The following is a 14,771-nucleotide window of genomic DNA, read 5'->3' on the forward strand; positions in this document are numbered from 1 at the left end:
TACTCTCTTAAAGGATTGTATAAAGGTACTTATACGTTACCCAAAGAGCACAAAAGAAGATCAGGTATTAGATTTTTACTGTAGTTTCCTTTTTTATTTTATTATTTTTTATTAATGGACGTGTCACACTGTGATCGTAGGCTCCATCTGTGGTGGGCACACTGCAACATGTCTCCATCCCCGAACATGTTGGTCTTTGTCCGTTCATAACTCGTCCGCCATCGTCAGTGCGAGCTGCATGCGATCAGGAGCGTGTTCCGGCAGAGATTTGTGTTTAGCTCATTCTGGATGTGTCGCGTCTCCTTCACTGCCTCCCGGTGACGAGAGTTTCCGTGCTCTGATCAAGACTCAGATCACGTTACGTTTGATGAACACAATCGGAGTGAGAGAAATCAAATCTGTATTTGTTTTCAGGCTGACGACTTCTTTATTGCCATGTTTTCTGCCCACCTTCACTGTGGCTGATTGACTTGAGGCAGAGGACTTTTTGAGATTGTGCCTCTTGACATGTTTCTTTCTTCTTTTGTTTCTCTGTGTAAAGCATTCCAGAGTTGTTTGCGACTTGGTCTGTTGCACGCAGAGATCTCATTTAACAATCAGCTGCTCTTTGAGGCTAAACAATGAAGTATTAAATCATTTAAATGATTGCAATGTAACATGCGTGCACACGGATAGCGCATAACTGGAGACGTGAAAGCTCATCTCGCTGCAACTTTGTCAAATGAAGTGCACACCATCCAAAAATAATAATTTCCTCAACTCATTACAAGAGAGGCTTTGTGTGATATTAAGCCGACTCAGCCAATAAACAGCAACTCAGCAAATCTGGGCCTTTTTTTAAATTATTTTTTTTAAGAAAAAGAAAAAGCCATATATGAGTATTGCTCAGCCTGACTGCATTTTACCGATGGACTCTCTCTGTTCTGACTGTTACTGTGTGTGTGTGTGTGTGTGTGTGTAAGGACTATTTGCAAGACCATGCATGAGTTGCTGTTGTCGGAGAATTGTTGTGCGTGTGATTCTGAGCCCAGTTTGGGGCTGTGTGAAATAACGCATATCTCTAATATATCCCTGTCATTGTAGACTATTGGGGAGATTCTAATTACAGTGAAATCCTGGACTTGCATCTGGGCGGTATGTATTTCAAATCTGTCGCTTTAAACTAACCTAATGGCTAACCCACCTGTCCTACTCTCCCTCACCCTACTTGAGCTTCGTACCCCTCATATCTACCCTGACTGGCTTTTAGCCTCATTGCAATACTCTCTGCTCCTATACCTCCCCCCCCCTTCCACCTGCACTGAGTTTACATCAAACAAAGATCAGACACTTGGCCTCGTGCTGTCTTGTTAAGTTTGTCTTTGATCTCCATACACTCATAAATGATACATTCATGAATAAGTAACTTTTACTCGTGAGTCCTCGGCACGCAGATGTTGTAATGTGAGCTGCAGTGGAGACGACGACGGAGTCTGAAATCTAAGCAGCGATACAGACTGCTGTAACAATCGAAGTAACACTGCAGAGAAAACAATTAAATAAGAGCCGAAACTCATGAATAGAGCAGCGGCACAATTGACTGTAAAGATTACCTTTAAGAAATGTGTAAATGTGCTGGATCTTGATTTATAGCTTGAAGATGTTAATATTCTATATTTTCTCGTCGTCAGTGAATTGCATAACAAGAAAAACAAGAGTAGTTTACTAGCCACGATATAATGCGCACATTTAAGCCGATACAGTTTACGCTTCTGTATCATAGAGCTCCGTTGTTGACCAAGAACTAATTAAAAAAACACATCAGTGAGCCACAGCTGAGAACATTCTCCAAGAATTGCTGTTTACTCTTGTTAAAGTAATGTCGGCTCAGATGTTTCTGATGTTGTACCAAAGGATATATTAGATGAAGAAAAACACACACACACACACTCTGCAATTAGTATTCTATAACCTGTCCCACACTAATCTGCTGGCATGGCTCTTAGCTTCCCCTCAGAGTGCTGCTGAACTTCTGTCCTGTAGTCCCAGCAAACGCTCCCCTGACTTTCTCATACCTGCTCAGTTGCATAACTCCCAGTGTGTGTGTGTGTGTGTGTGTGTGTGTGCTAATAGGCCATGTTTCAACCCTTGACCCGTAGTTCCTATGAGCCAATAACACTGTGTCTGGCCGTGATGCCATGTGTCACCTGTTGTTTTCTTGTGTAGTCGGTGGTCTTGTTTGAATATGAATACAAATGCATTTTTTCCCTCCACATGTGTCCAGCAAAGTCAGTAGGCTTTGCTGGTTTCGTGTCCCAGTAGGAGTGTGTGTGTGTGTGTGTGTGGGGGGAACATGAATTAAAGGTGCATTTCCACATATTTCAGCAAGGCCTGTGCTTCTCTGTTGGGTTTGTCCCGCTGGTCGTTGTCACTAAACTAGACGGGCGGTTGCGTGGAGGTCCGACACAAAGATGAACAAATGGACCTGAGAGGAGTTTTCCAGCCTCACTGGTTGACCCCGGTTCTAACAGGACTCGACGGTTCTGAGCTCTAATCCAATTTTGTGGGGTTCATAAAGGTAGTTAATTTCAATGAAGAATGTGTGACGACTAACTTTAAAAATAAAAAAATCAAAGAATGGTGTCTTTGCAAGTCTTTGCGAGGCGAGCGCGGTGCGGTGTGTCGGTGGTGTTCTGAGTGCGGGGGAGGTTTTGTCTTTTGGGCTCTTTTTACACACATGTGCATCCTCGCTGCCCTCCACTGATGAAGCATTTTAGGATTCAAAGACATCCTTTAGAATTATTCGCGAAGGTCACTTTCCGGGTCACAGGCAAGAGGAGGGAGGACAGAGGAAGCGAGGAGGCACTAATGGAGAAAGGAGAAGAGCAGTTCCACTTGCCTCGTTTCATCACAGGCTGGGGAATCGTAGAATATTTGACTTAATAATACATTCTGCTGTAAGGTGCATGGTCGTTTTTTAGCCTTGAAGGCGGCACCAAAACTAAAGCTTGGATCAACATGTTTTCCTCTGATTATTTCATTCCTTCCTAAGTATCTGTTTTGCTGCAGCCATAAAAAGTTTTTAGGACTCTAATCTGTCCAACATAGATTTTCTAAACTGCAGTTTTTCCCCCCAAAAAGTTCACTGTTTCTCTGTGATAGTCCCTTTCAGTAATTATCTGGCGTCTCACTCTTCCTCCTTTACCCACCAGCCTGAGGACATTGTGCTTGCCTCCTCTTCGTGTCACGCGGTGGTTCAAGTCCTTCCAAGTGTGCGGCTCTGCTTCCTCCAGTTATCTTCACATTCTCCCTGAATCTCCTCCATTTTACACTCATTCTGTAGTCTTTATTTTGGGGGTTCATTAAGGAAACAACGAGTTTAACGGCTGCATTTTAGAAGAAAGAAAAAAGAAGTGCCGATTTTCACTTCATTAGTAGCTGCACTTTAAAAGTCACCACACCGGCAACTAATTGGCCCGAACATGTTCGACTGGTGTTTACAAGAAGTGGCTGCAACATCTTTAAGGGAGAAGCAATTCTCTGTGAAGGAGGTGTGTATCTACTGGTGATCAGCTACGGCTTAAATACATGGGATCCTGGGGTGAACACCGGCCACATGCCAAGGAGATTCCCGTTGTAACATACACGTTTATCTGAAGAACGACAGAGGAAAGCTTAAATGAGGGGATTCCTCCTTTCCTTTCCTTTCCTTTCACCGAGTGTTCTGTCTTCTCTTGTTTCCTATTATTACCCCTTTTTTTCATCCTCTCGCCACACAGCTGATCTCTCTCACCTCCTCTGTGGAGGTGATTTGTCTTCTCTCTAGCACAGTACTCCTACCCTCTTTTGATTTTCTCCTCAATTTTCTTTCTCCCTCATTACACCCCTCCTCCCCCTTCTGCCTCCCCCTCCACCTACGCTCTGTGGACTCTTTTTCTCTCTGTCATGTCTCTGCTCTCCCTCCTGCATTATTTCCACCTCTCTCTCTCACACCCACCCATGCACCAATCTGCGTCACCCCCTCATGCTCTTCACCCCCCCCCCCTTTCTTGTGGAAGTTGAGCCCTTTGTGGGGATGCCACGCCGAAGACCTCTCTCCTTCTGCCTCTGCTGTTCCCCTGAAGGTAACGTAACCCTTGCCGCCTCCGCTGACGGTTGTGGCGGGTTACCATGGCGACCGTAAGGATCTCCACAACTGGGCCACCCCGTTGAGCCCCCCCCACCCCCTCCCTCCCCCCAACTGCTCCAACCCCGTCTCCCCGTCCCGACGCAACCCTGTTTGTGTGTGTGTGTGTGTGTGTGTGTGTGATCAGGCTCAGTAGATTTCCCCAGAATGTTTCCAAAACTCAGTGAAGTATTGAGGCATTTCTGAAATGAGGAAATTGATTTAAAATGTTTAAAACATTTTTTTAAAATAGCTCCAATGTCATCACAATTTCGCTCCCTGCGTCAGAATGTTTGCTGTCAAAGGTTCTGGCCGGTTGGTTATTTTACACTTGACTTGACCATGACAGTTATTTAATGTAGATTGTCATATTCTCTCCATAACCAAATAGGGAGCCGGATGGAACCGATATCATGACAGTGCCCTCCAGGGTGGATGCTCAAGGCCTGAGCAGGTCAGGTATCCTGTAATCCAACAACATGTTGGAGGTAGAAATATAACTAATGTAATTAGGCGGATAGCAATGACACACAGTGACACCAAAATGCCATCTCAGTTTATTACAACTAGGTGAAGTTATCATGTGTCATAGCTCTGTGGTCAAGGACAAAGATGCAAATATCATTTTTTTTTAAAGTTTCATTATTGTAACCGGTACGTCGCCAAAGTAGAAATGAATATTCAGGCTAGTTTTGTGAAATGGGTATTTTGTCAAAACTTCGTGGTCATGTGTCGCCTAGCAACACATGACAAACCCTCCAGTTTCAGACTGATGTTTAGGCTGTGTCGTTGTCAGACAGTTAACCGTACACGCACAGTGTCTCAGAACTCGAGGGAAGAAGATCATTTTCTTAAAGGGGAAATTACTCTGCAGCATGTGGTGTTCTTCTGTTTGGCTCGAATTAATCGTGCAGCTGCATCGTCTTTTGTCGTCTTTGCCGTTGTGATTCCTTCCATAAAAAGCTCTACGGCGTCGCGGTGCACTCGTGGAACCATTGAAGCCCCGGCGGTGAACACGTGAGACGCGGCGAGCTCGCGGGCGACTTTGTGCCGCAAGGAGCGATAAACCTGCCTGGCGTGACTATTTTGTTATGAAGATTAAAGTCTGACACACATCGGGGCCTAAATCAATAATGGATCTTCTGGTTTGTTCCAGTATCTGAAACGTGATCTGGTGTTTGCGGTCCTTGTTATTGCCGGCTCGTACGGAGCCTTGGGGCTGAGGGGTGGTGACGGTGGAACAAGTGGAGGTCGTTCAAGAGACGGAAAATAACATCCATTCGTCCAATAGGCCTGGAAACCCACATATCGTATGCAGCTCCTCCCCCTCCGTCTCTTGTCTGTCAATTGGTGAAGGCCCGCCCCCGACACCATGCGGTTCACGCGCGTGCGTTGTTTTTCCTTTCGGCAAGAGCCTCCTCTTCCCCGGCTAAGTTCATCATGTCGCGCCGCGTCTGATTGCCTTGCGGCCCCGCCCCCTGCAGTCGGATAAAGGGAAAGGAGGCGTGTCCTCGGCGTGCCACACAGGCCGGTCTCCTCTGCCGCCGCTCTGCTGTGACGGATTGGACCGATTCTGCAAACTGTGCAGTTCACAAAGTCATTAGCGCCGGACATGCATCGCCCTGAGGCGGAGCTGATGGAGGAGCGCGAGCGTCACTGGTTGGTCTCGGTGATAAGTCATCCCACGAACACTTGACGTTATCAGTGTAATACGTCAAGGCGGCGGAATAATTCATGCACTTTTCTTCTTTTCGTTTTCTTTTCTTTTTTCCCTGTAAAAGGATTTGTGGGACGGGGAGGAGGATGAAGTGCTATCGGGTCCTTGGGTTTACGTCTCTGTAATGTCTCGGTTGGTGTGTGTGTGTGTGTGTTTTACACCAAAACTCTTATAAGGACCGAGTTGCTCCTTCAGCAGCTACGTCTGACTGACTGTGTGTGTGTGATTTACATATGTGTGTTTTCACGCCTGTATGTATTTGAGTTTTTGTATACCAAAGTTGAAACCTGTCGCTCCACGCCATCTTCTGTGCGCCCCCCCCCTCCCCGTGGTGCGACTGAGCGCTGTCGAGTCCATCCTTCCACCTCGCCATCCCTCATCCGAGGACATCCCGGCTTGGCCGTCACTGCGTTGCCCGTGTCGGTCCTTGTTTGTGTGACATTGGTGTCGTCTCCAAGCCCTCCGGCGGTCTCACCCCCACCCTGTGCTTCCCCCTCCCCCTCCAGGCATGGGCAAGAAGGACGACCCCAAGCTAATGCAGGAGTGGTTCAAGCTGGTGCAGGAGAAGAACGCCCTGGTCCGCTATGAGTCAGAGCTCATGATATTGTGAGTACATTTCCAGACTGTCGAGATGGAGAAACTAATCGATGCGCTGACTATTCAAAAAAGGGGCTTTTCATGAGCTGCCTGTTCTTGGTCGCTAGCAAGCATTCTCATTATCATATAACGATCATTTAATTCATCATAAAGATATCATTTTGATCGTTCTATAGTTTCCCCAAGCTGTACTTTCTAGATATTGGCATTCGTTCCACAGTCATGAGGATGATTCCTGGGATCAAGTTTGTCTGCAAAGCAATGAAATTAGAGATAGTGGCATCCTAAAAAAGGCAGTGAAACAATATGATGTTTATAATATTCTATTATTTAACCCTTGTGTTGCCTTAGGGTCAATTTGACCCGAATCAATATTACACCCTTGTGTCGCCTTAGGATTAATTTGACCCCATTCAATGTTTAATATCGGTGTTCTTTCGGTAGTCAACAAACAAACATAAAGTGCCTCACACTTAAACTTGGAAAACAATATTAATTCTAATAATTTTCTGGAGGTTTTAATTGCTGGTGTCAAATTTAACCCAAAGGGTAAAATATGTTAGTAAATATAAAGGTAACAGGAGGGTGAAACATTGAATCGGGTCAAAATGACCCTAAGGCGACAGGAGGGTTAAGAACAAGGGAACTATAAGCTACAACTAGACTGTACAGAAGGTAATGCTGACTGCCTTTCTTTTGTGGTTATGACGTACTGAATCTTAAAAAGGCTGTAGCCCTGTTGAAGTCGTATCATTTTTCAAAAATAATAATAAGATACTGTGTGTGGTTTGAAGCTTAAAAGAAAACGACTTCATTCCTCTGACAAGTGACTAAATCATCCAGCGTTCTCGTGATCGGGTACTAAAAGCTTTTAGATTATATAGTTATCTCTTTTTAAAACAACGAATACAAAAAATAATAGATATATGCAGATGCAACCAAAAAGCCTGAATATTGAAAGCGATGATTAATCGCCGAAACGTTTCGCTCGTTAATTATTTGTTCTCCTTTTTTTCCCGTCCTCAAGCGCCAGAGAGTTGGAGCTGGAGGACCGACAGAGCCGCCTGCAGCAGGAGCTCAGGGAGCGGATGGCCGTGGAAGGTGAACGCAAACGGCAGTTATCTCACGGCCTCTTCAGGGCAACATGTTTGTACCGCTCCGATCTGCTCTCTCTCTCTCTCTCTCTCTTTTAACCCCTTGCTTCCCACCCCCCTCTCAGACAACCTGAAGACGGAGAAGGAGCTCAGCCAAGAGAAGCAGATCCTGAATGAGATGTTGGAGGTGGTGGAGCAGCGCGATGCCCTGGTGGCCCTCCTGGATGAGCAGAGGCTTCGGGAGAAGGAGGAGGACAAGGACCTGGAGGGCGTGATGCTCTCCAAGGGCTTCAACCTCAACTGGGTTTAGGAGGAGTGGAATCATCTTGACTCTGGATCGGTGTGATCTGCCTCAGATGGTGATGAGACTGGTCTGCTGAACACCTGCAGCAGTGAATGCGTCAACAATTCCCTCAAAACACACACACACACACACTACGACTGTCCCTGGCATTGTCGCAGTCCGCCACGTTTACACAAAGCAGTCCCAGTTCATCACTTTGCCGTTTTGCTTTCCCTCCCTGGAGAGGCGAGTAACTTCACAGCTTTATCATCCCGGCCTCGAAGTGGATCGTCTCAAACGGGAAGGGGAAGGGAGCTTTGGGAGAATGTTTAAAGACTTGTTCCACTCTCAATAATCTAAAGGGAATAATGCAGTTTGGTCCTGCTGATGTAAAGAATTGTGTTCTGTGTGTGTGTATAGTTGTGTAGGACAAGTCACTTTTTAAAGCGGATGAGGGTCCTCTCTCTTTTTTTATTTTAAAAGGCCGGCTACAGAGGTGTGTGATGTCTGCACTCTCCTCTCCTGAAGCTGCCTTTCTATCCAGTGACAAACGGAGTCCTGCATCCTTATAACAACATCATAAATGTCTCCCCCCCCCCCCCCCCCTCACGGATTGTCAACACTAAAAATCCATTAAATATGGCCATGTTTTTTTATGTATTTATTACTTTTGTTTGCTTTTAACAGACCAACATGTTTGATTTGTTTTGCATTCACAGGAGAGTGCCCCAAATGTCATTATCCTGCACTCGTGCATGATTTGTATGCACCCATAAGCCATTGCATGTCAGGAATGAAGGCTGCAGGCGCATTGACTACCTTTACCCTTGTCTTTTATAGCTAGGACATAGACTACAGACGTATTCTCTCTCTCTATATATATATATATATATATATATATGAACACTGAAGCATTTCACATGACTGGATAATGATGGCCCTCTCCTTGACTTGCTGTTCGCTGCACATCACACTGACGGTTAGCGTTTACCAACACTTCACGGGCGAGATTGGATGTTTATGATTCCGACTGGCAACAGCTCTGGTGTCAATCAACTGTGGATTGGATTTATCTTTTGAAGGAACGGTCCTCAAGTTCAGACATGTTTCAAACCGTGTGTGTCAACATCGGGATTTCATTAATGGATCCGATGTCCCTGCTAATGGGAGATCGGCAAAGCTCACGTTACTCATTTTGTGCCACAGGAATGTCTCTGTTGGTAGATATGCTGCAATATCTGAGGAGTACGCCACAAAGACTTGCACACCACACACCACTCTCATCATTATGTGGCAGTGTTAATACTTTACCCTTGAACAAAATGCCTTTTTGATTTTCACAGTTTTTTTTCTACGTAGTATTTAATTTTTTCTTAGTTGACTTGTTTTTTTTGAGGTAGTCACATGTGTGTGTGTGTGTGTGTGTATCCCACTGGAACTCAAGGTGGTTTTTTTTACTTGTCTTTTATTTTTCAAACACTTTATACAGCAGGTCCCCAAACAAATGGGGCCGCTGAAGGAATGCAATGTGCTTTATGAGCCACTGGCATCAAACAGGAACACTATGGTTTATCTGGTGGTTAGTCACCTCTAATAGCCTTTTGACAACTCTACACATCCAGGTGGTCACTTACAGCACAGAAACACTAGAGGCTATATTTATGACTTGGTATGACATGTGAATAAAAAAAGTGATTGTTGCTTTAGATGATGCGTGACAGGTTTGACATGATTGTATTGATATTTATTAACATGTGTGCAAACTGTATTATATGTAAAGAAAATGAATCCTAATTTTTAAACTGTTCTGTTGACTCATGACTTGTAATGTAAGTGCTTCATGTAGCTAAATGCATAGGGGTGTTGGATGTATGCTAAAAACGGCAATAAAATAATGCAGTTCTTTTAAATGCTTGGTCTACTAAAGTCTCACTTTTTAAAGTGTTATGGTCAGACTGAAATCTGTTTATTTCGTCAGAGAACATGATATACTGTAGCAATGAGATTAACTGGAAACCCATATATATATATATCAAAGTGTGTTGTGCCATATAATTCAATGGATTCAATGTTAAATGCATTGATATGAGAGGTCCTTCGGTGATCACTTAAATAAACGAAGCTCGTAAAACCCCGTGAACCGAATAAAACACTCGCCACACAGCGCGTTGAATCAGCTGCTCGTGGAACCAGCTGCGTTCAACCGGACCGGGACTAAAGGGACTCAATCACACAAGAAAACAACAGTATTACCTCATCGTTCCTCCGTCATTTTAATCTACATGGTGAACTAATCTTACATTAGGTTGTTCAGCTGTAGTAAGACGGCATTGAAGGCCTAGGTAGAAAATGCACGGCCCGCCACTGATATATATATATATCTCGCAGTCACTTTGTCAGCATGGATTTTGATACAAAGTTTTAAATTTAGTAGCATATGAGTCATTCCTAGCATTCGGTGCCATTTCAGCTAGGTTGATCAAAAATAAAAAAACATAATTTTCCATTTTTTTCTATTTAATCTGAATGATGGGCTTGTAAAGTAAAAAAAAAAAAAAGCTTGCTCAAGCTCATTATATTAATGTTAAATAATAACCGGCGACAACAAGCGAAAAAAAAAAAAACACCTGTTACAGACATTGTCATGTCTATGAAAAAAAGAAAACACAATCATGACTAATAAATCATTATAAATATTAAATGTCTAACATGTTCTTAAATAATGTCAAAAACAAAACAAATTTTTTTTTTTTTTTTTTTTTTTAAAATACTAATTTGAAAAATTTTGAGTTCAACCATTTTTCAACCCATTTGTTTTTATATAAAACATAATTTATAAATAAGTTTAATGTAATTGTATTTTTATTTTTCATTTCATTCCCCATTCAAATCAAAAAGACATAACAAAGACATCATTCATATTTCATATTTTTTAATTTTATAAAAAAGAAACACAAAAGGTAACAGGGGGACTTGGGTGGGAGGAAGTAACAGGAGGAATAATAACATATTTATACAATAACATAAAAACATAAACATAATTCATTAACAAATAATATATGGTGTCAAAAATTTATTTTATATATATATTATATTATTTTTATTTTACTTTTTTTACCAAACATACTAACAATAATTAAAATAAGAATTATTATAATACCCACCGCCCCCACCCCCTGACAATCCAATATACTCAAAACAACAAACACCCAGTCCACAAATATCATATATAATATTCAACAACATACATTATATATATCCATTCACCATTATCAATCATCTATTCATCAACATCTCCAACACAGCAAACCAGCAACTCTTTGTTCTAGACTCAAACAACTGGACAGACCTCTTATTGAATGGTCTTATTGATTGGGATCTGCTTGTAATGAGACCAACTCTGTACCAACCGTCTTCACTGGGGCTGGTCTCTTTATTAACTGCATTTCTATGCATACACACTGGCTCTATGTCTTCTTTAATGCTTCAGGTCTTCTTCCACCTCCACCATGATTCTGGGAAGGGTTCACCATCATCTTATTGATTCACCACCCAGGCCCTTCTGGGGACTCACCCAATTCTTTTCTTTCTCTACCTAGCTCCTCTTGAATCGCCCCTTCACTGCTTGCTTACTCCTTCAGCCCACAGCTGGACAGAGCCCTTAGCACGGTCCAGCCTGGCAAGATATTAGAGAGTCCATGACTTGGTGACCTGGAGATTTATGAATGACCCAATTCCTGCCCATCCAACATTTCCTGCCATTTTTCTCAACTTCTTCACAAGCCACGCCCTTTTTCTCCCTTTCTCCTTCCAGATTTTTTTTCCCTAAACTTCCAAAGTTCATTGGGGATATCTTCTCCATTTTTTTTTGACAATGTCAGCATTTCCTTTTAACGTACTATTACACCATCTCCATGTTCACCCTTTCTGTTACCCAAAAAGTTCCTGTGCGCCTTGAAGCCTTTTTGGCCTAAATCTTCGGAAAGTCACTAAGTTAAAGTTTTTAGCTGTTGGTTTTTGGCAGTGTGGGGTTTGTACTAAAGAACCATATCAGGGTGATGGTCTCTGGAGGGCAAAGGCATCAGGTCAGGGCAATTCATGCCACTACAGGGGCGTGTTGGGGTGAACAAAGGTGAAAGGGCGGTGAAAGTCACTGGAGACTGGGTGAGGTTGTTTGCTGAGTGAATGTCTGGCAGAAAGCTCACTGATGGGAACCAGTGTGTGTTAAAATCAACCGAGGAACCTCAAGGAGTAATTTCCTTAAAATTTGAATGTTTACAGAAATTCCTTTCCTCACTGACAGGAGTATTTTGTCGATATTCTATAAATGTCTAATTTGCTCTTATTTGCCTCTCCATTTGATATGTTGTGTCATCTGCCTCTCACAAGTCCACATGAAGTCATGTTTCATTTTCTCAAGTGATGTCATCTGATCCTCCCTCCATCCATTTTTGTGGTGTGCTCCTCTCAGACCTTTGGTAATACCTACCTCTATGTTTTCAGTTCTCAATTTTTTATGTGTGTTAAATTCAGGCTCTACACTCTGTATGTACTCAGAGTTTTTTTGGTTTGCACATGCACAGTTTACCATTTCCTCAATGCTTTTTGCAGCTGACATGCCTGCATCTTTTTTTTGTTTGCAATGCATTGTGTTTTTCATGTTTTGGCTGTCAACTTTTTTTGGATCAGTTTCTGTTGTTGTCATCCTGAAATAGTCAAATGGTTTCCTTCTGTTGTTTTCTTTTCAGAGGAGATTCTCAAGAAAGGATGTTGCCAGATTTTTCCCGAAATTGATGCTCAGAAATTTTGATTTTTTCTGTTTTTTGATCGTGTCCAGTTTTTTTCCGTTTTCATTTTCACGACGTCATCTCTCAAATTGAATTTGCTTTTTTTTTTTTTCATTCAGCATCCATTCTCTCTCTCAAATTTCTTTTTCACTTTTGCTTTGCTTCTGTTTTCCTTTGCTTTTTTTTTTTTTTTTGAAAAGCCAGCAATTTTCTGCATCCTTCTTTTCTCGTGTTTCCTGTCCAATTTTGTTTTTTGATTTTATCATTTGTTCTTCTTCTCTTTTCTTCGCATTGTTGTTTTTTCTTCCATTGTTTTCTTCCTGCTATTTCTGTTTTAACAATCTTTTGTATTGTGTCCTTTTGTATTTGCTCTTATTTACCCCTATTTTCTTCAATATGGGTTTTCTAAACCTTCTCTGTTTTTTTCTTTTTTCCTTATTTATAAATTCTTTTTTCTTATTTCAATTCATTGTAGTTTCAATCTGGTTTTGGGCATTCTTCTTTTTTCACTCTTTTTCTTTTCAATGCCAACATGTTATTGCCTTGCAATCCAAAAATCCTTTCACACATTTTCCATCATGAAAAAATCACTTATCACAAAATTGTATCACAATTCAACAAAAGGTTCACAATTCACAAATCATTTTAACACACATAACCTTTTCTTGTTTTCTAAAAATTGTCTTTAACTTCGTACAATCTTCCTCTTATTCTTGGGCTGCTTTTTTCTTTTAACTTGTCTTTTCTTCTTGCCCTTTCGTTTTTTCTCTGTTCTCTTCTTTCTTGAGGTTTCTTCTTTTTTTTTCTTTCTTTTCTTTTCTTTCTTTCTCTTCTTTTCTTTTTTCTTTCTTCTTCTTCTTTCTTTTTTCTGAATTTCTTTTCTTTCTTTTTCTCGCCTTCTTTCTGTCTTTCCTTAATAATCATTTCACTTTAATGGTCGCTGCTATTCTGCAATTCATATAATTTTTATATCCTATATATATATATATATAATATATATATATATATATATATATATATATATATATATATATATATATATATATATATATATAATATATATATATATATATATATATAAATATATATAAAAAATAAAAATACAATATATATATATATATATATATATATACACTTAATATATAATAACAACAACAAATTATAAATTGTTGAACCTGTGACTAATTAACACATGTACACTGACTGATTGACTCATTGAGCACTTGTGACATCAGAGAAATATACTGAGAGGTGATTATTTGATTTTCTTGTGACATGACATTTGATTAGTATTGCAAAAAAATTTAAAACATAACACAGCATACTTGTTATGCTTTACACAAATAAACAGTTATTAACATTTTTAAAAATAAAATGTTGAAGGTAAAAGGTAAATTGCTTATTTACAAAAACATTCCAGTTGAAATTTTGTACTAAAACTTATCCTTATTCTTGAGTCATACAAAAAGGGGCAATAAGAGAGGTTAAATTCAGTTAGTATCACAGTAACAGGGGGACATTAAACACACACTCTTAATTTTAAAAATAAATAAATATTATTTTAGTAAAGGTTTTATTTTTTTAAACAATAAATAATATCAACAAAAATTGACATTTTTTGAGGATTTGTTTATTTTTGTTTGTTTTTGAATATCAAAATTTATTTGTATTTTTCCATATGTAATGTTTTTTTGCCGCTGTAGAAACATTTGAAATATGCTAGACCCACAAGATGAAACACACAAGTACAAAATAGAAGCATAACTAAAGGAGCAAAAATTGTGAACAAATGAAAGGAAGAATATGTGTAAGAAAAGGACAGTCGTGGTTGGAGCAGCAGGTAAAGTAATTATGTTTAAAATCAGTGTTGTTGTCTTTTCACTAAATATAAAATAGGCCAAATAGGACATTCGGAGCATGCAGAGTAGCAAAAAACTATTTGCTCTGCAAAGATATAAAATAGAGTAAAGTCTACCTGTGCAGAGAATAAACTAACTGTGAATGTGTAGTAATTTAAATGTATCCAGTGCTTTGTTGTTTGCCGCCCGCCCCGTACCACGGCACCGTTGCACCTCCGGGTCCATTTCTTCTTCTTCTCTCTTTTTACAGGTTTGGTCTATGCCCTTATTTTGAAAGAATGACTTCCGTT

At 40.8% G+C, this 14,771-nt stretch overlaps 1 protein-coding gene across 21 annotated transcripts in view; it reads left to right on the forward strand.

Moving 5' to 3' along the window:
* mical3a (microtubule associated monooxygenase, calponin and LIM domain containing 3a) overlaps positions 1 to 9,747 on the forward strand; it is a 65,266-nt gene extending 55,519 nt beyond the window's left edge. For 16 of the 21 annotated variants that reach the window (XM_056417757.1, XM_056417761.1, XM_056417758.1 and 13 more), the window contains 4 exons: positions 4,038 to 4,103; positions 6,368 to 6,467; positions 7,486 to 7,559; positions 7,678 to 9,747. In XM_056417757.1, the coding sequence (XP_056273732.1) occupies positions 4,038 to 4,103; positions 6,368 to 6,467; positions 7,486 to 7,559; positions 7,678 to 7,862 (425 nt within the window). In that variant the 3' untranslated portion in view covers positions 7,863 to 9,747. Of the gene's footprint in view, positions 1 to 414; positions 536 to 1,083; positions 1,135 to 4,037; positions 4,104 to 6,367; positions 6,468 to 7,485; positions 7,560 to 7,677 lie in introns of those variants that run through there. The other 5 variants (XM_056417759.1, XM_056417760.1, XM_056417784.1 and 2 more) reach the window with 3 other exon arrangements.
* The last annotated feature ends 5,024 nt before the right edge of the window (positions 9,748 to 14,771 follow it).

Source organism: Pseudoliparis swirei, chromosome 6 (assembly GCF_029220125.1).
Source record: "Pseudoliparis swirei isolate HS2019 ecotype Mariana Trench chromosome 6, NWPU_hadal_v1, whole genome shotgun sequence".
Classification (NCBI taxonomy): domain Eukaryota; kingdom Metazoa; phylum Chordata; class Actinopteri; order Perciformes; family Liparidae; genus Pseudoliparis; species Pseudoliparis swirei.